The sequence below is a fragment of the Capsicum annuum genome, chromosome 1, assembly GCF_002878395.1.
Source record: "Capsicum annuum cultivar UCD-10X-F1 chromosome 1, UCD10Xv1.1, whole genome shotgun sequence".
In the NCBI taxonomy this organism is placed as follows: domain Eukaryota; kingdom Viridiplantae; phylum Streptophyta; class Magnoliopsida; order Solanales; family Solanaceae; genus Capsicum; species Capsicum annuum.
The window spans coordinates 148,168,124-148,193,712 of NC_061111.1; the positions used below are offsets into that span (position 1 = coordinate 148,168,124).

The following is a 25,589-nucleotide window of genomic DNA, read 5'->3' on the forward strand; positions in this document are numbered from 1 at the left end:
TTGAAAGTGCTGTACAAAATAAAATTTGACCTAAGAAATTGGTCAAAGAGCAGCAGTTGCGGTAACAACAACAATAATAATGGTCAACAAGAAGATTATGAAGAGGATAATGAAGTATAAGATGATGATAATGAAGCAGAAGATGATGAACAAAGCAGCAGCAATGAACAGCAAAATTCGCGAAGAGAGAGAAAACAACAACGGATGAGAAGAGAGAAACACGCTTTTTTTCCCTCCGTTTCTTGTTATATCTACTAATATTTAGATCAAAGTGTAAATTTAAAAACTTGTGGGTTATTTTGAAATTTCTCAAACTTTCTTAATTCACCCTCACTCAATTATTAAGACTTGAGTCACCTACACCTCACTTTTAAATTCTTTTATTACTTTTAGCTCAAAGCCCCAAGTAATGGAGTGAAAATAAGAGAGAGATAAAATAATGTAGTAAAAATAGAAGAAAGGTAAAGTAATGAAGTGAAAATAGGAAATATGTAAAGTAATGAAGTGAAAATAGAAGAGAGGGAGTGAAATATGCGCATTTGAAATTTATGGGTAAAATAATACTATTCTTATTATAAACTGTAATTTTAAAAAATATTACTATTTATTATAATTATAATTTAAGTAGGGTAATTTATACAATTTTTCCATAAAGAAATGAAAGAAGTCATATTAGTATTGTCTTTTTATCCTATAAATTATGCCCGTCAAACTCCCAAAGCTTGATGGGAAATGCTGGTCCCATAGAAAACTGGATTACCAACCAAGTGGGCATTTCACATTTGCTCTTTATACTTCCATTTGCTCTTAACACTTCCAACTCTCAACTCTTCTTCACAAAAATATCTCAAAAATTATCTCTCTATTGAATCACCTTCAATGGCTGCAATAACTTCAGCTTCATTAACTCATGTACCTTTTTCCATATCTAAACTTCAACTTCCAAGTAAGCACAGAGGCTTGCCTATTACACTTGCATCATCATCATCATCAGCTATGCCTTCTCATGAATCATCATCTATAGAAAGTGGGAGTGTATTATCCACACCAAAAGTTCCCTTTGTTGAGTCCTCTAAAACTCCTGAAGATGGATACAACTATGTTATGGCAAATCCTAATGGAAATCCACTTGTTAAATTTGTTCAGCACACTGAGTCAACTATTGAAAGGGTACAAAATTTGATTGTCTTGCTACTTATTATTACTACTATATTTTTATTTGTTCATCTTATTCTAACTTCCATCTCAAAAAGAAGTACTAGAATTCAGTATCTTAATAAGCGCTAAAATCTTGAACGTATAAACTTCAAATTTTAGCTCCACCTCTGCGTTTAAACATCCATTATTCTGTTTTGCCGCTGATGTAATTCTCAAGGGTTCTTCCAACTCTCTGATAACTTTTCTAAAATATATCAGTATAGCGTATTTGAACATCATAACATACTCCCTCCGTTTCAATTTGTTTGTCCTACTTTCCTTTTTAGCCATTTCAGTAAAAAAAAAAAAAGAATTCATTTCTTTGTTGGCAACTCGTTAATTTTAACTTTTCACTTGACATGTTTAAGATAACAAGATTGAAAGACAATTTGCTTACATTCTAGGTATCTTTAATTGAAGACCATAAGATTCAAAAGCCTTGTTTACTTTCTTAAACTCCGTGCCAAGTCAAAACATGACAATCAAATTGAAAGAGTGAGTTATAACTTAACACAAGATTAGAATTGTATCATAGCACCTAGGACTTGTAACAGGCTAAATGATAGGACACTCAGCTTGTTTTATGCGTCTGTATTAATTGGAATCAGAAAATTAAGAATATGATATGCCCATGGAAGTGATTTAAGCAAAGCAAAATCTGTTTGGTGCAGTGGCATCAGTTCTAATAATGGTTTCATGAAGGTGAGATTTCAAAAGTCCATATCTTTAAAACATAAAATGACTACAAGATGGTATCTAGAATTGACAACTGAGTTCTAATTTCAGTATCTGTTCAATATGACTGGAAATTTGATTTATCTTTCACATATCTGTTTCTCACTGCTTATCTATATTTGGGCAGGCAATATTTGACTTTCGTTTTCTAGCACTCCTTGCTGTTGGAGGTTCGTTGGCTGGCTCTCTGCTCTGCTTCCTCAATGTAATGACGTTTTCAAGCATCCCTTAGTTTTGAAACTTGAAGTACGAAAATATATGAGTATCATCTATATATAATATATGTGCTTAAATTTTATATCTTTGTGTTTCTTGATGAAATTTATGATGCAGGATTTCTGTTTAATTCTGTAATTAAGGCACAGACTTGGATACATTAGTGCACTTGTTGTTTTATAGACCACACGTAATCTATAGACTGACAACAAGATGATAATTTATATATGATTTGAAGAGACTTTAGGGTGATTGGTTATGTTGAACTTGTTGCTTCGAACTACAACAGGAGTCATTTTTTGATTCGGTATATGATGAACGTTGCTTGTTGAGAACCAGACCAACATTAGTCCATCGCAATTCTGTTATCATACATCATGCACTGACAGAAACAACAGTATCTTGGGAGTCAGTTATTCCTAATCTATTACCGAAGTCTTATTGGAGCCCGTTCTCCTGCATTTTAAAATATTGTAATCTATCACTAGCTAAAAGCACCAAAGCTTGAGTGATGAAATTGCAAATGCAATATAATGTTTGTCTTCAATCCGTTTGGAAACTCTTATCTTAACTTCTAAAATATCAGTTTATTTATCAGTCTAGCTTATTAAGTGCATTCCAGTTATCCTCAGGCGATTGTCTATTTAGGTACATTATTGCTTCTAAAAGCCTCTCTCTATAGTGTTTTAAGGCGTAAACATTGATTTTGTTTCATACAGTCAGTCCTCAACTAATGTGCTTGTTACTCTCCCTTCTACTACATGTAATCATCAGGACAGGAAATAACTCCACTTTTACCGGCTCTATCAGTTGTTTATACAGTTATATTCCCTTTGGTAGGGCTGTGTCTACATTTTTGACGCTTACAAGGTTTATTGGACAAGCTGTGTAAAAGGAATTCACACAGGACAAATGGTTCTACGATTGGTTGAAGCTATAGGTGAGTTTTTGAATAATCGTGATTTCTTTTTTTTTAAGATCATCATGCTTGCCATCAGAAATTCTGAAGAGACAGCATCTCAGTGCAGGGAGACATTTGTCTGTTGCATTTAGATGTAGCTTCAATCATCCATCTTCTGATGACCACTTTGAAGTTATTTGTGCACCGCTGTATATATGCTATCTTAATTTAACCTGCCTATTAGTTTTCCTTAATATCAGAGTCATTTGCTGCTAAATTATCTAATTACTCTTGAGTTCTTTTAGCTTACTATCACTTTCTAGTGGAAGATTATAAGCAAAATTCATCTAGAAGAAAGCTTAACACTTCAGAACTATGCAAGATGTCCTTTTAATTAACCAGAATCTGATATTCTTCTGTAACATTACTCAATAGATGTATAAAAAGTCCTTTTCTAATTTTCCTAAAGTGAATAATCTATGGTGCTTCAATAGACAACCTGTGTACAGTTTCACTTAACTTTGTTTTACTGTAACTTCTTCTGATTGTCTTGTAAATTATCAGTGAAGTATCTTTTCCTTGGATTCGATGCACTGTTCTTGAAGTCACGCCCGGTGGTTGTTGTGAAAGAATATTCAGTTGTCGCTTGATAAAATTTGCAGAACTTCCAACTAAGATGCCATTTTATTGGGTGATATAGTACCTCACCATTTACATATAAACACATATTGCATTCTTCTTCGTCTGTTCCTGAGTTTATTATCCTTGTATTGCAGATGTTTATCTTGCTGGGACCGTGATGTTAATATTCGGGATGGGATTGTATGGCTTGTTCATAACTAATGTCTCTCCTGATGTGCATCCAACTGCCGACCGCGCCCTCAAGCAGTCTTCCTTGTTTGGGATGTTTGCTCTGAAGGTAGTCACTCTCTGAATCTTCTTGACTTATGTACCCTATTTCTTTCTCAATTCCATTTTCCAATGTTAACAGTTCTTATACTTCCACTATATATTGTTTCCTTCTTCATAATCTTCAGTTTATTCTTTCCGGTTTGACTGCTGGAGATTGGAATTTGGAGATGGAAAAATTTATGACTCTCTTTCAAAATGAAACTAATTAGGAAAGAGTTGTTTACGCTGGAGTTGCATTCATTGTCACATGATCAAATATGGTTCACTTTCCAACCATAATGTATTAAGAAACATGGTTTTACTCTTAAGGAAGCAGCAATGCCCAGCAAAGCCTCCGGTTCTAAAACAACATAATTTACTAGACTTGACTTTAGATATCAATGAATCCCAGAGTTCTGATTGGATAGATGTTAGTGCATCTCTGAGATCCTTTTCGAACTTTTATAGGCTCTAACCCTGCTAGCAGTCTGAACATTGTGATATTCACAGGACTAAAATGATTTCTGAATACCCCAAAAAGACTAAAATTACTGGTATTAAGGCTTTAATCTGACTGCTGAAAATCGTTGTAATGATAAGAAGCATAATTTCATGGATCTACTTACGTTCTTTCTTTGGTACTTGTCATTGTTATGGCCTCTATACTAGCGTTAAAGGTTTGATATTGTAACCTAGCTAGTTTGCCAATACCAGAAATTAGTGTTGTAGCATGTAAGTTTGTAAAGAAGAATGTCTTGTATACATCAACCAGGGAACATGCGTGATTGTAGAAATAGTTCTCCTTCTATGATCTTGTTTAAATCGCTTGATGGTGCCATGCAGGAGAGGCCAAAATGGATGAAGATTAGTTCACTTGATGAACTAAAAACCAAAGTAGGACATGTCATTGTCATGATCCTTCTTGTCAAGATGTTTGAGAGGAGCAAGATGGTGACTATAGCCACTGGTACTGATCTATTGAGTTACTCCGTATGTATTTTCTTGTCGTCTGCTTCTTTGTATATTCTCCATAATCTGCACAAGTCAGAATAACTGTTGACATGTACCATACTGATATGCATGTAGCCAAGCTATCGAACTTTTGAAGCTAGCATCAATTTTTTTTCTTTACCATAAACTAAAGAAAGAACATAATGATCACCTCAGCCAATGCAATACAGTATTGTTGAAACACTTTTCTCTACTGGATCAGCGAGGTGTTATTCTTCAAATACAGGCACATTCTGATTAACCAGTGTGCTGATTACACATCACGAAAATTAGTTGGCGAAGAATAAGAAGGAAAATTTACACGGTGATTGCAGATTCACGGTGGCTGCCAATAGACAAGGCCACCAGCACATTTACATGAAATGTCCAAGATATTTATAGAAACTCGGACTTACTTTTACACAGAAAGCTATATAAGTTGAGGTTTCACTCCCCACCTTGTAATCCCCTCTCCCGTTTTCCCTTCCCGGCTCTCCCTACCCTCAATTTTTCTAAATTTGGATGACAATCTAAGAATATCCACTTACAAAAACGAGTAAAATTTTAATACAATATCCACCCTCCAAGATGGGAAAAAATATGCATACAATTTGTAAGAACACTTTTTCATGGATTTCCAATTAGACATCCTTTTCTTGACGTGGACACACAATTCACAATTACAAATTTGTACGCAACTACACTCCATTAAAGTGAGAAAATGACAAACCTATCATAACAAGACAGAAATTGACAAACAAACCTATCATATCAAGACAATAAAAATGACAAGTTTTGACAACGATCTCGATAGGCCAAAATGAAAAAGAAAGGCGAAAAACGAATGCGTCGGCCGGGAGTCGAACCCGGGTCTATTGCTTGGAAGGCAATTATCCTAACCGTTGGACTACAGACGCTTCTTGTGGTGCATGTCCCACAGAATTTACATATACCTTTTACTTCACAACCAAAAGGCATTATACCATAAGTACTACACTTTCAAAATAAATATTTTACATTCAGCTAAGTAGATTTTCCATAGTTTTTCTGGAGCAGAAAGTAACATTTCATTTTTTTTTATTTAGTTAAAATCCACAAAAGAAAAAGGTTCTCACATGATCGATTAACAGTTTGTTGATTTTTTATATACTATTGTATCAATTTAATTGCTTGTGAACAATGTACAAAATATCCTTGTCTTTACATAATATTTTCATGTTATGTACATTTTGAAGCTGTCTAACATACTACTTTCTCTTAATTTTGACAAGGCAGTGCAGTTAATCTGTCTAATCCTTTCTCTTGAAAGCTTAAGCACTCTTCCTATCTCCTCAAAAGATTGAGGTGTATCTCCATTTAGGCCAAAGTACAGTTTCAGAATCTTTGCTTCTCTATCACATAACACATTGTGGAGAATCTTCTCCAGGTCTTGCTTCATCATTTGTCTTTTCACAATTTCTTCTGGTGTTGTGTCCTCTTGCCCTGATATGATATCCTACAAGAATCAAAATTTGAACTGCATGAGCTTTTATTTATCCTCAATCAGGCGCCTTTTCGTGTGTAATTTTAAGTCGAACTCGATCAGCATTAGCTTAATAAGAAGCTCTATTTCGATTAAGTCAACATTTTCTTCCCAATTTTGTTTACAACAATCATCCCGTATACGAATTGATGCAATAGGAAATGAAGGAAAAAATATCTAGCGGCAGGTTAGTGTTTTGATCAAACATATTGCCTTCATTCCTCTCTACTCTATTAGTATTAAAAGAAAAATTCTATGATGTTGATTATTTTCCTTTTTTGAGGAAAAAGGTCTTTTTTTTTTTTGTAACTGTGGTGTCTGTTCAGCTTTTGCACACCTCGACCAATTCCACGTAATACCTGTCACCTTCCACCAGCAAGGATACCAGAAGGATAAGACAAATGGGTAGCAATCATTTACTGTTTTTTTGTCTCCATTGGAATTTATAACTGAGATCTCATGGTTCTCAACTCCCTTCGTTAACCAAAAAGGCTAACCTTTTCTTTTCCATTATATTTCACTTCCTACTTGTATTTCATTATTTCATTGCAATTCAAGGTATGAAAAACTGCAGGTATCAAGTTATTCTTTGTAGGCAAGACTAATCCAATTTCCAGCAGCTTATAAGCAACAAATTCTCATTAGCGATGCTATTAAGAAACCAAGTACTGAAACAACAAAGATTTGGGACAAACCTTCAATGACATGTGGCCTTGGCTAGTTACTATTTGATCAATGGAAATTGGTGCTCGGTTTCTCTCGATAACTAGTCTGACAGTTGAAACATCCAGATCAAGAGCTTCTGCAATTTCATCGAAGGAAGGCATTCGCCGAAGTTTTATACTTAACTCAGCTTTAGCATTGCAAATCTTTGGGAAAAGTTCAGATATGCTCCCCTGCATATAACAGACTAACCAATGCATTTCACTAATTACAATCACAACTAGCTATACATGAATCTACTTAATCAGAAAAGTTCATGAAGAAGTTGGCCTAATGCGCTTATCGTTAGCTAGTTAATTTAACAATCATCATGATTTTTGGGGGCTAATATTGCTGAATTATCAGCATTTCATTGCATGACTATGCTGAAAAAGTCCATGTAGAAAAAGACCATGCTGGTTTGGTGCCCAGCTCAAGGCTTTGCAAAGCTTCATGGCTACTGTACTAGAATCATCACAAAATTTGACAATCATCACCATATCACATGCAAAATGTTCACAACGGAGAATATAAAGAGTAACAAAGTCCTCAACGATGCATTAGCTTACCGGTAATCTAATAAGTCTAGACTTGTTTGCTACAGCTCTAGTAATAGCTTGCCTAATCCACCAATAAGCATAAGTAGAAAGCTTATACCCCTTCTTAGGATTGAACTTTTTTGCACCATGAAGTAGACCTATGCTTCCTTCCTGTAATTAGCAGTGACGAAGGGAGTGACTTTAGTCCAAAGGAAAACACAATTACGATGGCAATAAAACCAAATTACAGAGAAGAAAGTGAGGACCTGAATTAGATCTTGTAAGCTTAATCCTTTGCCTTGATATGAAGCTGCAACAGATACAACAAGCCCTTTATAGCATTGAATTATCTTCTTTTGTGATTCTTTACCATTAACCAAGAGCTTATCTAGCTTTTTCGTGCTCATTCCTGCTGCCTTAGCTAATTGATTTTGGTTTAGTTCAATCTCACTTGTTTTTTCAACCATCTTTCTCAGTATCTCAATTCTTGCTTCTTCCTAGTACAAGAGTAAAATAGATAAATAAAGACAACAAAACAAGCTAGCAAGAAACTAATAAACCATAAAACCATGTATAAACCTGTTCAAGCTAAGAGATCTTTGGTCAAGTTTTCTCCTACTATCTTTAGTTAACCCATCAATATATTCACAAAGTTACAAAATTACAATATCTACTCATTTTATTTAAATTGTATGAAATTCCATCATCCCCTTGAGCCGAGGGTTGATCGTTGCATACATTCCACCCTCCTCAAACCCCACTTTGATGAATTATCCCGGTATATTGTTGTTGAATTTCCATCTCCATTGTCAGCACTATATTCTCTTAAACAATGCAAACAAGATATGCTTTCTATATAAATGAGAGTTTTTAAGTTCCATGCACTTACAATATACAGTAAATAATATTTACATAATCAAGGCACTTATAAGTTTATTACATCTAAACAGCAGCAGGGCCAGAACTTTTACCCGAGGGATTTCAAGCTATGAATTAAAACACACAAAGAAGCCCAAGAAGACTCAACATCTACTATATATAAACAACATAATTTTCAGCTGAAAGAGCCTTAAATAAACACTTTGGCCCTACCTAGCCCCGCCTCTGCATCTAAATCTCTATGATAAACATTTACTAGTAACCGAAATCTTACTAGCGAAGTTGATTGACTACTTGAACTTTTACAACCTTGTTAGAGTGGGTTCGATTCTCCACCTTATGATTTCCTTCCCCTACCCCCAAAGTTGAAGGAGAAAAGAAACCACTATCATATTGTTAACCCACAAAAGAATCTTTACAATATCATTGTATATAATTAATAGGACTAAATTGATGAATACTGGAGTTGTACCTTAAGATACCAAGAATACTCCGACTCTTCCTTATGTGTCAAGTAGAAACCTGTCTTTACAGATTTACTATTAAAAATCTTATCCCCTTTATCCATGTCCAAACATTCTGAATAACAACATCTTCTTCTTTTCCTCCTCTTCTTTCTTCTCAATGCTAACTCAATCTTCTCATTAAATATCTCAACTTCATTGATATTGTCTGTTTCAAAAACCAAAGAATTTCCTTCAATTGTGACAGCCTCATTAGCTGCTTCAATTGCTAATGCATGAATTGGATCCAAAAAAGAGCAAGTTTTGGGACAATAGAGAATTGCATAATGGAAGAGAGGTTTAGAGGATAATTTAGCAGGATAAGGAAAGAGTGAAGATGGAGTATGGTTTGAACATGACCATGCAGCCATCGCCATACAAATATCAAACTTAAAAGAGCTTAGCTTGCTGTAGATATATTATTTTGAGGCTGCTAGATATTTTCAATAAGTTTTCCGTTTTACTTTTTGGACTTCTATTTTTCGGTTTCACATCTGAGAGTGTTGGTATCTACATTTGAGTTATTAATTTGAAGCGAATGAATTTAAAATTTTAATTTATTTGAATTATTGGGTTCTAAATTTATAAATTATACTTATTCGAAAGTCTTATTGAGACAAATATAGAGTTGTGACTAAAGTTACTGAGTTCGAACGAACTCGTAGTTGATATCCTGTGTGGAGTCGTGGGAATAACAATGGTTATTAAGTATTTTTTTTTTTATATTCAGGGTTCGAAATTGATTAAGGAACGTTTTATTATCTTTTATTATTTTTTTAGACAAACAGCTTTTTATTATAGTTTTTTGGTTTTAATACAACCATCCAGAATCCGCTTACCCAAAATGAATTAGGATTTATGTTGCGTTTGAGAAGGGATCATCAGAGTGGAAAGTGTTCCTCTTTGGAAGTTGCTTCATTTCTAAGAATTGTTAACGATGAAGGAATTTCATCGAACCAAAACATAATTTGTACACATCACGTTAGTAGGGAACAGAGTCAAAAATATGCTTGAACTAATTGAAATAGAATAATTTTGTTCTCCGTATTATTTTTGGAACAAAAATGTCCATGTTTTTAGGCTTTAGCCTAATAAAGAAGACACACAAATATGTCAACACAACAATATCCCTTTTCTATATGATTAATGAGTGTTACCGAGGGTTCTATATATAGCACAAGAGTGGGTACGTGTAGGAGTGTTCATGGGTTTGGTTAAAAACCAAACTGAATTGAACCGTAAACCGAATCAAACTGATTAAAAAAATCGACGTTTGGTTTGGTTTAGTTAGGTTTGGTTTTAAATTTTAAAAAAACCGATGCTATTTGGTTTGGTTATGGTTTTACTTAAAAAAAAAATGAAAATAACCAAATCGAACCGATAAATTTTATATATATATATATATATATATATATATATATATATATATATATATTATAATTATTTATATATAATTTATAAATAAAATATAAATATTTTATTAAATTTAATCTAAAACTAAATTTTAATCTATGTCTAGCCCAACCAATACTTTAGCCCAATTGCCCAAAGCCCCAAACCCAAGCCCAACTCTATCTACTATTACTAATAAGTTAACCTTACGGTCCCTACCTTACTTTTTCTACTTCAGCTTTCACAATATGAGTTACCATGGTCCCTGGTTCAAATGGTAATTTTATGTCTCCTTGTTTATTCAATCGTTTTCCTATATGATTAGCTCACCTAGCTAGTCTTTAAAGTAAACAGATAACTCAAATTTGCCCAGCTCTGTCTCTTCTTACAGTACACTGCAACAGTATACAAAGCTCTATTTTACAATGTACATGTATGTGTTTGTATGTTGTTGGATAATCTTAGTGCCTACAATACAAAACTGGTGCTTGTCATCTCAATGTTGGTTTTGTTAATGTGTTTGTTCTGATTTTTAAGAGTTTATAGTGTCATTTGTCCATTACTGTACAAATATTTCATGAGAAATTGTTCAGTGTGATACTCCTTTCTATGGGTTAAAAAAAGGAGTTTATTCTAGAGATGATTGGAGTAGGCTAGTCAATAACCGAAAAACCGAAAAACTGAATCTAACCGACAAGAACCAAACCGGCGGTTATTTTCTTTTTGTGGTTTGATTTGGTTTTAGAAATTCAAAAACCGACTAAATTGGTTTTGGTTATGGTTTTAACCACTAACCGATCCAAACCGACTCATGAACACCCCTAGGTACGTGTCCTAACATGGGAGGAGAATATAATTACAATGACAACTGTATGTACAATGGATAAGAACAATTAAAACTACGTCATTTTATGAAATAGAAACAACTACTATCTTTGATATTCTCCCTACTTGCTTGATGTTGAAGATTTATGTTTTGTTTCATCTTCGATGTTGTGAATACTAGGAGGTAGTTTCTGTGGAAACACTCCTAATCGATGTCAAAATAATATGAGCTTATCTCCTGTCAAGGGCTTTAGTGAATCCATCAGCAATTTGTTGCGAAGCAGGTACAAAACTCACATCAATCTGACCATTAACAACCTTTTCTCTGGTAAAATGAAGATCAAGCGTCAAGTGTTTAGTTTTTTATATGAGGACTGGATTTGAAGATAATGTGATTGTGCTAGTGTTATCACACCAAATTACTAGTTTGAACTAAGATTGCACATCAAGTTCTAAGATTAAGGCTTTGATCTAGAGAACTTCTTGAATGACATATGCCAAACTGCGATATTCAGCCTCTGTCGTGGACCGCAATACTACATGTTGTTTCTTAGAGCTCTATGTTACCAAATTTCCTCCTAAAAACACACAGTAGCCCAAAGTTGATCGACGATCATCTATTGAACTACCCCAATCTGCATCTGAAAATCCTGTTAGCATTTGATGTCCTGCTAGAGTCTAGAATAGACTATAGTCCAGTGTGCCTCTCAGGTAGCGTAAGATTTGTTTAACAGTTATCCAATATTTTCCAAGAGGATTTTGTAGGAACTGGCTGACATTGTTGACACTAAATACAATGTTTGGGTGAAGCCTATGTCCTGAAGAGCTCCAACAGTGCTTTGATATTCTTTCAGGTGCTCATGAGGAACCCCATCAGTAAGAAACAATAGTGGATCCAACCACTAGTGTAGAAATGGAGTGTGACCCAAACATGTTTGCTTTGAGTAGAATCTCAGTGATATACTTTTTTTGATTTAGAAAAAGTTGGTTGCCAATTTGTGAATTTCGATTCCTAAAAAAACAAAAGTAATTCTAGATCTTTAAGATAGAACTTCAAATGAAAATGAACAATTATCTATTTAATAAAGCAATTGTTGCTACTTGTGATTATGATGTCATCAACGTAGACTACTAGATATGTGAAACTAAAATGAGAGATTAAGTAGAACAATGTTGGTTCAGCCACAAATTCTTTGAAGCCTAATTTATCAATAAGAAAGTCACAGAGCTTTTCAAACCAAGTATGAGGGGCTTGCTTAAGACCATAAAGTACTTTGTGAAGTTTACATACTGGTGGTCGTCCTTCTGAATCTATTTGCTCAAAGCCAGGAGGTTGTTTCATAAATACCTCCTTCTTAAGATCACCATTGAGAAAAACATTATTTATATCAACTTGTTGAATCTTCCAATTGTTGTTGAAATGATTATTCAAATTGTAGTCCTTATTGCTACTGGACTAAATGTGTCAAGACAATCATATCCAAAGGTTTGGGAGCACCCCTTTGCAACCAATTGCGCTTTATACTTGGAAATTATCCTATTAGAATTTTTCTTAAGTCTGAACAACCATTTGCAACCTATTACTTTTTGAGACGAAGGGAGAGGAATGGTACTCCAAGTTTTATTGCTGACCAAAGCTTGAAGCTTAGCATAAACTGCTTCTATCCACTTATCATTAAACATTGCTTCATAGATGGACACAGGTTCAATTAAAGTGAGGTCAATGCTATAAGCCTTAGATTTGTAAATATAAGCCTTAGATTTGTAAATACTAACTTTGGATCTTGTTAACATACGGTATGTGTTGACTGTTATTTCAACTACAGGTCTTGTATCAGTAGGAAAGTTGCTTACTGGTGGTTCAAGTTGGCCAACAAGATAGATAGAAGGCAGAGATGAATTTGTATGGGACTAATCTACAAGTGAAGGTTCAAGCAAATTTTGAGAAAAAGGGATAGTGAAATACTCAAGCTTTTACCAATAGTTGATATGAGTTACTAAGATGGTAAAGTAGAGTTTTTTATTCAAGTTAACAAAAAGAGGTATGACTCTTGAGAGAGGTTTAGTTATTGCTGGTAAACCACCTTGAGGAACCTGAAGTGCAAAAGAGAAAGTTGGAGCACCCTAGATTTTTGGCCCTTGAAAATTTCTTTAGCTTTAACCTCACTGCCTTGATTACGACTCACCCCATGAGTTGTATGGTGTCTTTACGGGTCAGGTGACTTTAGTCATAAGGTGTCCAGTAAATGGTATTTGAGTTTCTGTCCTGGTTATGATTTGGGGACACAGGTTGTAAAGACTCGTGATAAGTTGTAACCAAATCAGTAAGTTTATAGCTTGATTCTGCTCTGAGTATGAGGGTCTCACTAAGAGCCATAAGGATAAGTTACGAGCCGTTAGGTAAAATCGTAAAATGTCCAGTGTCTATCCCATTTGAGTTCTATGTTGCTTATGACTGGACCCTATGTGTTGTAAGGTCTGGTTACGAGTAATCTGGTTGAGTCATAAGGTTGACAGTGTATGGGGGTATTGGTCACTGGCTTGGTTATGACTCATGGTCAAGAGTCGTAAGGACAGGTTACGAGTCAATGGTTGACTCATAGTCAAGGACGATGTTTTTCCAGCTTTTAAGTTAAGGGCATTCTAGACATTTTTTCTCTTTTCCAACTTGAAATACTTATCTTATGGCCTCTTTAGGGTATCATTAGCTCTCATAAAGTACATCAAATAGACTCTTAAACACTTTCTAATTCTCAAGGTCAAGAACACGTAGGGTTTTCAAGAAATTAATCAATTGGGGCTTCCAAGGGTGATTTCTCTCCGTACTTCTTTGTGTTTAAGGTATGTTACTCGTCCCTCATTGTTAATTTTATAAAAACATGTGATTTAAGGTTTTGTTAGTGAGATATTGATATTTAGTTTTGAACTATGGGTTGATAGTTTTGAATATGAATTGTTTAAATGCTTCTTCTATGATATTTATGAAAATATTTTGCTTAAATTGATGGTTGGCAAATGCTTTGGGGTGCATGGGAATGGTGGATGGATATGGGTACAATGGAATCCCTAAAAATTGGTAAATCATGGAAACAGAGGTACAAAGAAATCCCTAAATTAATTAGTTTGGTATGGGAATTCATAACAACCTCAACCCACTTGCATAATTAATTTTGGTTTAAGCATTATCACTTGGTTTGGTTTGTTTCTTGAAACTAATGCATGACATAAATTGTTAATTGGTTAAGGATGGTTTGTAAAACCTTGTGGGGTACACGAGAATCCCTTAAGTGATTTTATTATGAAAACCTTGCGGGGTACACAAGAATTCCCCAAGTGACTTTGATAATGAAGTTTGTGGGGTACATGGGATCACCTAAGTGTTGGCTAATTGATATTTCTTGCAAGCTATAGTCGGTATGACTATACCACTTAATAATTAACTCCTGGAATCGGTGGTTTAGTTAAGTGTTAAATGTCTTAATTGGGCAATATATAATGGGGTTTGTGATATCTAGCCGTGAAAGTGTGAGTCCTAAGGACGGACACTTGGAAGTCATGTTTGCCGACATGAGGGTTGGTCTTAATGACCATGTACTTACGGGGTACAAGAGAATCCTCTAAGCTTATACACGTATATATGTATCATGGAGGGAGAACGTTATAAGGAAATCTTTGGCCATCTATGATATCTTTGATTTATGCGGTTAACACACATTGGGGCCCATTTAAGGGGTAACACTGGACCCATATAGCCCGCGGGTGGGCTTATGATGGTAAAGATACATAATCTAGGTTAATTCTTTAAAGTTCGTGTTAAACCTTGTTCCCTATCCCGGCATAGTCTGTCTGTCTGTCTGTATATATGTATATATATATATATATATTTGCATGTAGTTATGTGCATTAGTTTGATTTGGTTTTGGATTGATGACATTACTTTATCTTTATCGCAGAGTTACATGCTAGCGTTCACCCCGCTAACCGTCTTTGGATGATGTATCCCTACGCAATGTAGGAACCGGCCATACTTTCTCCCCTCCTGCTCAATGACTTGGTAATTCAGGGACAACTTTTAAGTCAAACTGAAGTGGTGAGCTTCTATACTCCGAAAGACCCTATTTCATGCTATGGATTTCTTTATGTCTTTATAATCCCTTTTGGTTTTGGTCTTGGCTATAGTAGGGGGCATGTCCCGACTGTATATTCTTTGGTTCTGATTAGAGGCTTTGTGGAACTACTGTAGGCATATGCGGTTTCAGTATCGGTGTCGGTATTGGTATTAGTTAATCATTGGGTTATGGATAGTTAGTTTTATTTATAAATATATTATAATTTATTTAATTTGATATTACCTTTTATTATTATATGTTTGGAATTCATCCAACACGGGGTGTGAGGTGGTTAATAGTTTAGGTAGTGGGGGTAGTCTCAGCTCCTGGTTGGACTTGAGATACTTGACATGTCCAGGACTTAGTTTGGGTCGTGTCAAGATGTTATCAGAGCGCTAGGTTCATGGTCAATTGGGTGTCCACAAAGCCGTGTCGAGTAGAGTTTCTTTTAAGTGTGTGTAGCACGCCACATCATAATGGAGAGGCTATGAGGCATTTAGAAATGTTTCTCTTTCTTGCGTTCTATTTTTAAGCTGTAGAATATAAGGTCCTGAAATATTCTCTAATTCCCATTTTTTAACTTTTCAGATCATGCCTCCTAAATTAGAGCAGGTTGGATGAAGTGGAGGCTTGCCTTGAGAGTGTTATGTGATAAGAAGGTGCCCTTAAAGCTTAAAGGCAAGTTCTACAGAGTGGCAGTTTGTCCGTCTATGCTGTATGGTGAGGAGTATTGACTAGTCAAGAGCTTCTATATTTAAAAATTAAAGGTAGCGGAAATGAGAATGTTGCATTGGATGTGTGGACTTACTTGAGGGGATAGAGTTAGGAATAAGATTATTCGGGAGAAGGTGAACGTGGCTTTGGTGGAGGACAAGATGCGGGAAGGAAGGCTGAGATAGTTTGGGCATGTGATGAGGAGGGGCACGGATGCCCCAATTCGTAGGTGTGAGATGATAGCTTTGGATGGTTTTAGAAGGGGAAGAGGTAGGCTGAAGAAATACTGGAGAGAAGTAATTAGACATAACATGGGGCTACTTCAGCTTACTGAGGACATGACTCTAGATAGAAAGGTATAGAGGTCGTGGATAAGAGTAAAAGGTTAGTGCGTGTATGGGTGGTAATAAGTAGTTAGGGGGCTCTGGTGTAGTCGGGTTAGTAATCCTAGGATTATGTTCTTTGGTAGGAACCGCTAGTGTTGGCAACTACAGGGGGTGGTCATTTTTTATTTCTTATCTCCTATTTTTATTAGTATTTCTCTTATTTTTGTGTCTTCCTTAGCATCTATTTTTATTATTTTTCATTTCTTATTTCGGTATGCCACACATTCTATTTCATGTAGTAATATGACCTTGTTTTATTATTCTTTATCTAGAGCCGGAGGTCTATCAAAAATAGCCTCTCTACTTCTTCGGAGGTAGCAGTATGGACTGTGTACATTTTACCCTCCCCAGACCCTACTTGGTAGGAATACACTGGGTTTTTTGTTTTTGTCGTTGTTGTTGTTGCCTCCTAAATAATCTTATGGAAACTCTTCTGTCCCACTCGAGGACAATGTTGATGGGACACATGCTGCTTATGGGTCCAGACCCTATCTAGGGGTCCAGTTCCTGATTATCCTTCTGGAGTTTCACCAGTCCCCTCTAGTCCTTCTCGAGCTCCTCAGGATGATGTGATGAATATTGAGTTACATCAGTCTATTCATATGTTGGATCAGTTGGTGGCTTCTCAGTTTGAGCGGTGCTTCTGTTACTTCATCTTCTGAGGTCACAAGAGTCGCCAGTTTATAAGGTTGAGTCCTCCAACCTTTACTGGTGTTAGAATTGAGAAGGATCCTCAAAATTTCCTTGATGAGATAGAAAAGATCTTTTGTGTGATGCATGCCACTAATGTGGAAGGCATGAAGTTCTCCTTCTACCAATTAAAAGATGGGGCATATCAATGGTATAAAGAATGGGACCAGTCTAGGAGTAATGATGCTGAGTTAGCCTTGTGGGATGATTTTTCTAGTGCTTTTCTAGTCCGCTTCTTGCCTCAAGAGCTAAGGGTGGCGAAGGCGGAAGAGTTTGTTAACCTGAAGTAAGGCAAGATGTCACTCAAAGAGTATGTCTTGAAGTTTCACCAGTTATCTCGGTATGTCCCAAAGTTAGTGTCTAGCATGAGGGATAGAATAAGGAAGTTCACTTTTGGATTATCTCGAGACTTGATTTTGGAAAGTAAGGCTGCCTTGTTGAACAAGGAATGAACATATCCAGGTTGGTTGTGTATATGCAATAGGTTGAGGAATACAAGAAGGAACAACAAGAGATAGGGGAGAGACAGAGTAAGAAGTTTAGATTTTCTGATTAGGGTGGGGGAAAACAACAGTATGGCAAGGTTGGTGGAAAGTGGTCCAAGAGGAAGTGGGGCAATTCTGGGTCCTACTCGATGGCTAGTGCTCCCTACCCAAAACCGACTGGTGACAGGCGTCTTCAAGGTGGCAACGGTTCTAGGGCACAAGGTGCTCAATCTTTGGCTAGTAGGGCCCAATCAGCTTCATCATATCCTCCCTACAGATTTTGTGGTCGATTTCATCAGGGTTTTTGTGATGAGAGAAGGGACAAGTGCTTCAAATATGGTCGGTCAGCCAGGCATCTGCTTTGAAACTATCCCATAGATAAGGTTGCTTCTGGGGGCAAATAAGGTTCATGTTGCCTCTTCATCAACTCCAACATAAAAGAGTGCCCCATCTAGCTTCGACACTAGTCAAAACTGTCTTTATGCTCTCACTACCCGTTAGAAGTTTGAGTCAACACCTGATGTTATTATTGGTATGTTGAAACTATTTTCCCATGATGTGTACTATTTATTTGATTTAGGGTCCACTCTTTCTTATGTGACCCTTTTTGTGGTTGTGTATTTTGGTTTTAATCCCGAGTGGATTTCGGACCCCTTTTCTATTTTACCCCAATGGATAACTCTGTGGTGGCTAGAAGAGTCTATAGGAGTTATGTGGTATTTGTGAGTGGTAGAGAGACCTTGCTGGATCTGGTAGAGTTAGACATGGTTGATTTTGACATCATTTTGGGGATGGATTGGTTTCACTCGTGTTATGATTCTCTAGACTGTCGGACCTGTAAGGTCATCTTTAAATTCCCTAATGAGATAGTTATTGAGTGGGAAGATGGTTCTCTAGTGCCTAAGAAAAGTTTCATAATATATCTTATACTTAGAGCCCAAAGATTAATCTCCAAGGGGTGTCTTTATCATTTGGTCTGGGTTACAGGTTTTAACTTGCAGAGTCTTTCTTTAAATTCCATCCTGGTGGTGAATGAATTTCCTGATGTCTTTCCTAATGACATTCCTGATGTCCCTCCCTATAGGGAGATTGATTTTGGGATTAATCTTGTTCTATACACCCTTCCTATCTTTATTCCCCCGTATAGGATAACTCCAACTGAGTTAAAGGAGCTTAAGAAGCAATTAAAGGATCTTTTAGACAAAGGTTTCATATGTTCTAGTGTGTCCCTGTGGGGTTCTCCTGTTTTGTTCGTGTGCAAGAAGGATGGTTCTCTTTGAGTGTAAATTAATTACCGGCAGTTGAATAAGGTGAGGGTAAAGAATAAGTACCCTCTTCTAAGGATAGATGATTTATTTAATCAACTTCAGGTTGGTAAGTTTTTTCTCCAAGATCGATCTTTGATCCAGGTATCATTAACTAAAGATTAGGGAGGTGGATATCCCTAAGACTGCCTTCCGCACCTAATATGGGCATTTTAAGTTTTTGGTCATGTCTTTTGGGTTGACTAATGCCCCGACGGCATTTATAGACTTGATGAATAAGGTCTTCATTTAGTTTCTTGATTTATTCATTATTGTATTCATAGACGATATTCTGGTGTACTCTAAGAGTGAGATGGATCATGTCGATCACCTCCGTATTGTATTAAATACCCTGAAAGATTAGCAGTTGTATGCCAAATTTTGAAATGTGAATTTTAGTTGAACGCTGTTACTTTTTTGGGTCATGTCATTTCGAGTGAAGGGATCATGGTGGATTCGCAGAAAGTTGCATTGGTTAAGAAGTGTCCTAGGCCCATGACTCCAACCGATATTCAGAGCTTCTTAGGTTTAGCCGGTTATTATAGGAGGTTTATGAAAAATTTCTCGATTATAGCTGCCCTGTTGACTAAGTTAACCCAGAAAAAAGTGAAGTTCTTGTGGTCTTATGCTTGTGAGGGTAGTTTTGAGAAGCTAAAAGATAAGTTGACTTCAGTTCTAGTTTTGACCTTGTCCGAGGGTAATGATGGATTTGTGGTTTATTGCTATATGTCCCGTGTGGGACTTAGTCGAGTTTTGATGCAGCGTGGCAAGGTGGAAGCTTATTCCTCTAGATAGTTAAAGGTGTATAAGAAGAATTACCCGACTTATGACCTGGAGTTATTGGTTGTGGTATTCCTGTTAAAATTCAGGCGTCACTATTTGTATGAAGTACATGTGGATATCTTTTCAGATCATAACAGCCTACAATATGTTTTCACCTAGAAAGAACTTAATGTCAGGCAGAGAAGATGGCTTGAGTTGCTCAAGGTATGAAATGAGACTTCACTATCACTCAAGTAAAGCTAGCATTGTTGTTGATGCTCTTAGTAGGTTATCCATGAGGAGTCTAACTCATGTGGATGAGGAGAATCGAGAATTGGTGAAAGATATTCACCGTTTAGCAAACCTTGGAGTTCGTCTCTAGGACGCTGAAAATGGTGGTGTGTTTGTGCAAAAGGTGGCTCAGTCATCTCTTGGTACTGAAATAAAGGAGAAATAGGTATTGGATCCTGTCTTGATGAAGATTAAGGGAGACGTAGGTTAGGAAAGGGTAGTGGCTCTTGATATTGGTGGCGATGGTATCTTGAGTTACCAAGGCAGATTTTGTGTTCCCGGCATAGATGGATTGTGAGAGAGAATCTTGGCTGAGGCTCATGAGTTGCGATAAGTTATTTATCCTGATCCAATAAAAATGTATCATGACCTTAAGGAGATTTATTGATGGAACAAGATGAAACGGGATGCGGTTGGTTTTGTAGCTAAGTGCATGCTATGTCAACAAGTGAAAGTTGAGCAGTTGAGGTTTGGAGGATTGTATAAAGAAATTGAGTTGCCTGTGTGGAAGTGGGAAGTGATTAATATAGATTTCGTTGTCGGTCTTCCTCAATCTTGGAATCAGTTTGATTCAATTTGGGCCATCATGGACAGAATGACAAAGTCTGCTCATTTTTTACTAGTAAGGACTAATATTTTGGCTGAGGATTATGCAAGGTACCTCCAAGAGATTTTGAAGTTGCATGGGACGCTTGTTTCTATCATTTTGGATCGTGATACATAGTTTTCATCGCACTTTTGATATATGTTTCAAAGAAGTTTTGGAACTAAAGTGAGCCTTAGTACTACTTTCCACCCATAGTCGGATGGGTAAGAGAAAAAGACCACTAGACATTGGAGGATATGCTTCGGGCTTACGTGATTGACTACAACAATAGTTGGATTAATCATTTACCTCTTATAGAGTTTTCATATAATAAAAACTACCACTCTAGTATTGGGATGGCTCCGTTTAAAACTTTGTATGGTAGAGGTATAGATCTCCTATTGGGTGGTTCGAGGTTAATGAGGCAGAAATATTTGGCCCAGATTTGGTTCACCAAGTCATGGAGAAGGTGAAGGTGATTTGGAATAGACTTAAGACTGCCCAAAGTCACCAAAAGTCATATACAGATGTGAGGCGTGGGGACTTAGAGTTTGAGGTTGGGGATAGGTGTTCTTGAAAATGTCTCTCAGGAAGGGAGTGATGCAATTTGATTAGAAAGTCAAGCTCAGTCCGCGGTATATTGGTTTATACTTAGTCTTGAGGAGGGTTGGTAGTGTTGTGTATGAGTTGGAGTTGTCCTCTAGTTTAAGCTCCATTCACCCGGTGTTCCATGTTTCGATATTGAGAAAGTGTGTGGATGATCCTTCGACGGTTGGTCCTTTGGAGGAGGTGGGTATTTCAAAATCCTTGTCTTATGAGGAGGTCCCGATTGAAATCTTGGATTGACAAGTTCATCAGTTACGGAGAAAGGATGTAGCTTTGATAAAGGTTCTATGGGGGAACCATAAGGTTGAAGAGGCTACTTGGGAAGCCGAAGAGGACATGAAGTTCAGATATCGATTCCTATTCCCTATTTCGAAAAATCATGCTTAAGGTATGTGTTGTTCTTGACATCTTTGTTTTCTGTCTTTGTTAAAGAAAAATAGTGAATTTTTTAGTATTCTATTTATTGGCTTAAAGGTAAGAGTAGTGATGTTTGGGGTCTAATCGTGCTAATAAATGCCTTGTCCCATCATTCAAGAACGAATGATCCAAGTGGGGGAGAATTAAAACACCTTGGATTTTCGGTCCTTGGAAATTTCTTTATCTTTGAGCTCACTGCCTTAATTACGATTCACCCCACGAGTTGTATGGTTTCTTGATGGGTCAGGTAACTCTAGTCGTAAGGTGTCCAGTGAATGGTATTTGAGTTTATGTCCTGGTTACGACTTGGGCACATGGGTCGTAAGGACACGTGATAAGTCGTTAGAACGATTCGTAACCAAATCAGTAAGTTTGTGGATTGATTTTGCTCTGAGTATGAGTGGCTCACTAAGAGTTGTGATGATATGTTGTGAGTCGTTAGGTGAAATCGTAGGATGTCCAGTGTCTAACACATTTGAGTTCTGTGTCGCCTATGACTGGACCCTACGAGTCCTAAGGTCTGGTTGAGATTAATCTGATTGAGTCGTAAGGTCGACAAGGTATAGGGGTCTTGGTCACTTTCTTAGTTATGACTCGTGGTCACGAGTTGTAAGGAGGGGCTATGAGTCAATGGTTGACTCATAGTCAAGGATGATGTTTTTTCAACTTTTAAGTTAAGGACATTCTGTATATTTTTCCTCTTGTCCAACTTTAAACCCACATCTTATGACCTCTTTAGGGTATCATTATCCCTTATAAATCACATCAAATAGACTCTCAAACACTCTCTAAATCCTCAAGGTTAAGAACACTTAGGGTTTTCAAGATATTAATCAACTGAGGCTTCCAAGGGTGATTTCTCTATGTAAAAGCAAATGATTTAAGGTTTTGTTCATGAAATATTGATGTTTGGTTTTGAACTATGGGTTGATGGTTTTGAATATGAATTGTTTAAATGCTTCTTCTATGATATTTATGAAATTATTTTGCTTAAATTGATGGTTGATAAATGTTTGGGGTCCATGGGAATGGTGGATGGACATGGGTGTACTGGAATCCCTAAAAATTGGTACATCATGGAAACAGGGGTACAAAGGAATCCCCAAATTAATTGGTTTGGTATGGGAATTAGTAACAACCTCAACCCACTTGCATAATTGATTTTGGTTTAAGAACTTTACTTAGTTAGGTTTGCTTCTTGAAACTAATGCATGGCATAAATGGTTAATTGGTTAAGGATGGTTTTGAAAACCTTGTGGGGTACACGGAAATCTCCAAAGTGATTTGATAATAAAAATTTGTGGGGTATACGGTAATTCCCCAAGTGACTTTGATAATGGAGTTTGTGGGGTACATGGGAATCTCCTAAGTGTTGGCTATTGACATTTCTTGCAAGATATAGTCGGTATGACTATACCACTTAATAATATCTTAATAATTGACTTCTGTAATCGGTGGTCTGGTTATGTGTTAAATGTTTTAATTAGATAATAATGGGGGTTGTGATAGCTAGCTGTGAAGGTGTTAGTCCTAAGGACAAATACTGGGATCTCATGTTTGCCGACATGAGGGTTGGTCTTGGTGACCATGTGTTTGCGGGGTACAAGGGAATCCCTCAATCCTATATATGTACATATGTATCATGGAGGGTGAAGGGTACAAGGAAATCCCCAACAATCTATGATATTTCCGGTTTATGCGGCTAACATGCATTAGGGCCCGTTCAGAGGGTAACACTGGACCCATATAGCCCGTGGGTGGACTTATGATGGTAAAGCTACACAATCCAGGTTAAATGTTTTGAAGTTCATGCTAAACCTTGTTCCCTATGTCGGCATGGAATGTATATATATATATATATATATATATATATGTATGTATGTATGTATTTGCATATGGTTATGTGTATTGGTTTGATTTTATTTTGGATTGATGGCCTTACTTTATCTTTATCCCTGAATTACATGATAGCGTTCACCCCGCTAACTATCTTCATACGTTGTATCCCTATGCGATGCAGGCATCGACCATATTTCCACCCCTCCTGCTTAGTGACTTGGTGATTCGGGGACAACTTTTGATTCAGACTGAAGTGGTGAGCTTCCATATTCTGCAAGACCCCATTTCATGCTATGGATTTCTTTATGTCTTTATTAGCCTTTTTAATTTTGGTTATGGCTATGGCCGGGGGCATGTCCCGACTGAATATTCTTTGGATTTGATTAGAGGCTTGTCGGACTACGTGGGTATGGGCGGTGTAGGTATTGGTATTAGTTGGTCATTGGGTTGTGGATGGTTGGTTTTGGTTACAAACTTATTATAATGTCATTAATTTGATATTCTCTTATCTTGTTATATGTTCAAAATCCATCCGATATAAGGTGTGAGGTGGTCAATGGTTTGGGTAGTGGAGGTGGTCTGCGGTCTTAGTTGGACTTGAGATACCCAACACAGTCAGGATCTGGTTCGGTTTATGTCAAAAGTATTCTCATCAAATGAGACATGCCTTCAGACGATAATTCTTCCACCAGAGGTGAGACTCCTATACCCTTTCTGATTTGCACAGTAACCCAAGAAGATGCACGATTGGGACCAAAACTCAACTTTGTGCTTATTAAATGGTCTCAGTAGAGGATAACATTGACACCCAAATATTTTGAGAAAATGGTAATCAGATTTACTGCCAAAAGTCTTCTCATGAGGACTCATGAATTGAATTACCTTCGAAGGTAACCTGTTAATTAAGAAAACAACGGAGTAAAATGCATCGCTCCAAAATTTTAGAGGTAATGAAGCTTGAGCTAACAGAATAGCACCAATTTCCATGATGTGTTTGTGTTTGTGTTCTACAATGCCATTTTGGGGTGAAGTATATGGATAAGTGAGACTGTGGATGATGTCATTTCTAGGAAAATGAGGTTTAAGCAAGTTGAATTCGATGCCATTATCAGTAGAACTTCTTTAAGTTTCTTATCAAAGCATCTTTCTGCCATTGCTTAAAAATTAAGAAAGGGTTAAGGTATATAAGATTTGTGAAAAAGGAATATAATCTAGGTTAATCGTGTGTAGGCATCAATGAATGAAATGTAATAAGAAAAACCAGAAGAGTGAATAGGGGCAAGGCCCTAAAGATCAACCTCAATAAGTTCAAGTGGCTCAGTATAAATAATATGTGAATTCTTGGAAGGTAACTTGTGCATTTTCCCCATTTGACAAGCAGTACATGATTCAAATATGCTAGTCTTTGAAAATGAAGCATTACAATCTTTCAAGGAATGATGAACTACATCAGGAGAGGTGTGTCCTAATATTTTATGCCATACATCATAAGTGTCTTTGGAGGAGACTAAATGACAAGAAGGAGAAGAGTTATTGCTACCAAAAGCTGAATGTGAAGCAAAACTTAAAGTTGGCTTGATATGAGTTGTTGAATTTGAGAAAGACCTCTAAAATGAGGAGAGATGCAGGAGATATAGAATATCATACTCATATTCTTGAAGGAGCATCTCTCTGGTGACCAGATCCTTCATAGAACAATGAGAAGAAAAATTTAAATATTACATTACTGTCTCTTGTGAACTTGGAAACAGACAGTAAGTTCTTTATAACTTATGGAGCTAGTAATATATTTGACAAGATAAGAGGTTTAGACTTTGTATGAAGAAAAGATTGTCCTATATACGTAAATAGAAAGAGTTTCCATTACCTACTATAATACTGCCTGAGCTTGTGTAGTGAGAGGCATTGTCACATTGGTTGGATCATTAGTAATATGATGAGTGGCTCCAGAGTTTGGGTACCAAGCATTATCATTGATGATTTCAGGAGTATCTATGTGAGCTTATGGAGTGAGTTGTGCGTTTGGAAATCTATCACAATAGTAATTTTGAGAACTAGCCACATTATTGGGAGATAATGGAAGTGGGGTAGAGATTTGAGAAGAGGCG

General features: G+C 36.6%; 2 protein-coding genes and 1 non-coding gene across 3 annotated transcripts; 1 reads left to right on the plus strand and 2 right to left on the minus strand.

Moving 5' to 3' along the window:
• The first annotated feature begins 680 nt into the window (after positions 1 to 680).
• LOC107839661 lies at positions 681 to 5,051 on the plus strand. Its single transcript, XM_016683242.2, has 5 exons — positions 681 to 1,170; positions 2,060 to 2,137; positions 2,989 to 3,088; positions 3,826 to 3,968; positions 4,784 to 5,051. The coding sequence occupies exons 1-5, from the start codon at positions 880 to 882 to the stop codon at positions 4,991 to 4,993; spliced, it is 822 nt and encodes a 273-aa protein (XP_016538728.1). The 5' UTR covers positions 681 to 879; the 3' UTR covers positions 4,994 to 5,051.
• A 724-nt stretch (positions 5,052 to 5,775) lies between these two features.
• Positions 5,776 to 5,847, minus strand: TRNAG-UCC. The gene has a single exon. It is a non-coding gene; the product is annotated as a tRNA-Gly (tRNA).
• Positions 5,848 to 6,046: 199 nt separating this feature from the next.
• On the minus strand, positions 6,047 to 9,575 carry LOC107856396 (RNA polymerase sigma factor sigD, chloroplastic). Its single transcript, XM_016701418.2, has 5 exons — positions 9,045 to 9,575; positions 7,960 to 8,190; positions 7,724 to 7,864; positions 7,148 to 7,348; positions 6,047 to 6,425 (listed from the first exon to the last, which is right to left on the minus strand). Exons 1-5 carry the CDS (start codon positions 9,450 to 9,452, stop codon positions 6,144 to 6,146), a joined length of 1,263 nt encoding a protein of 420 aa, XP_016556904.2. The 5' UTR covers positions 9,453 to 9,575; the 3' UTR covers positions 6,047 to 6,143.
• Positions 9,576 to 25,589: the final 16,014 nt, after the last annotated feature.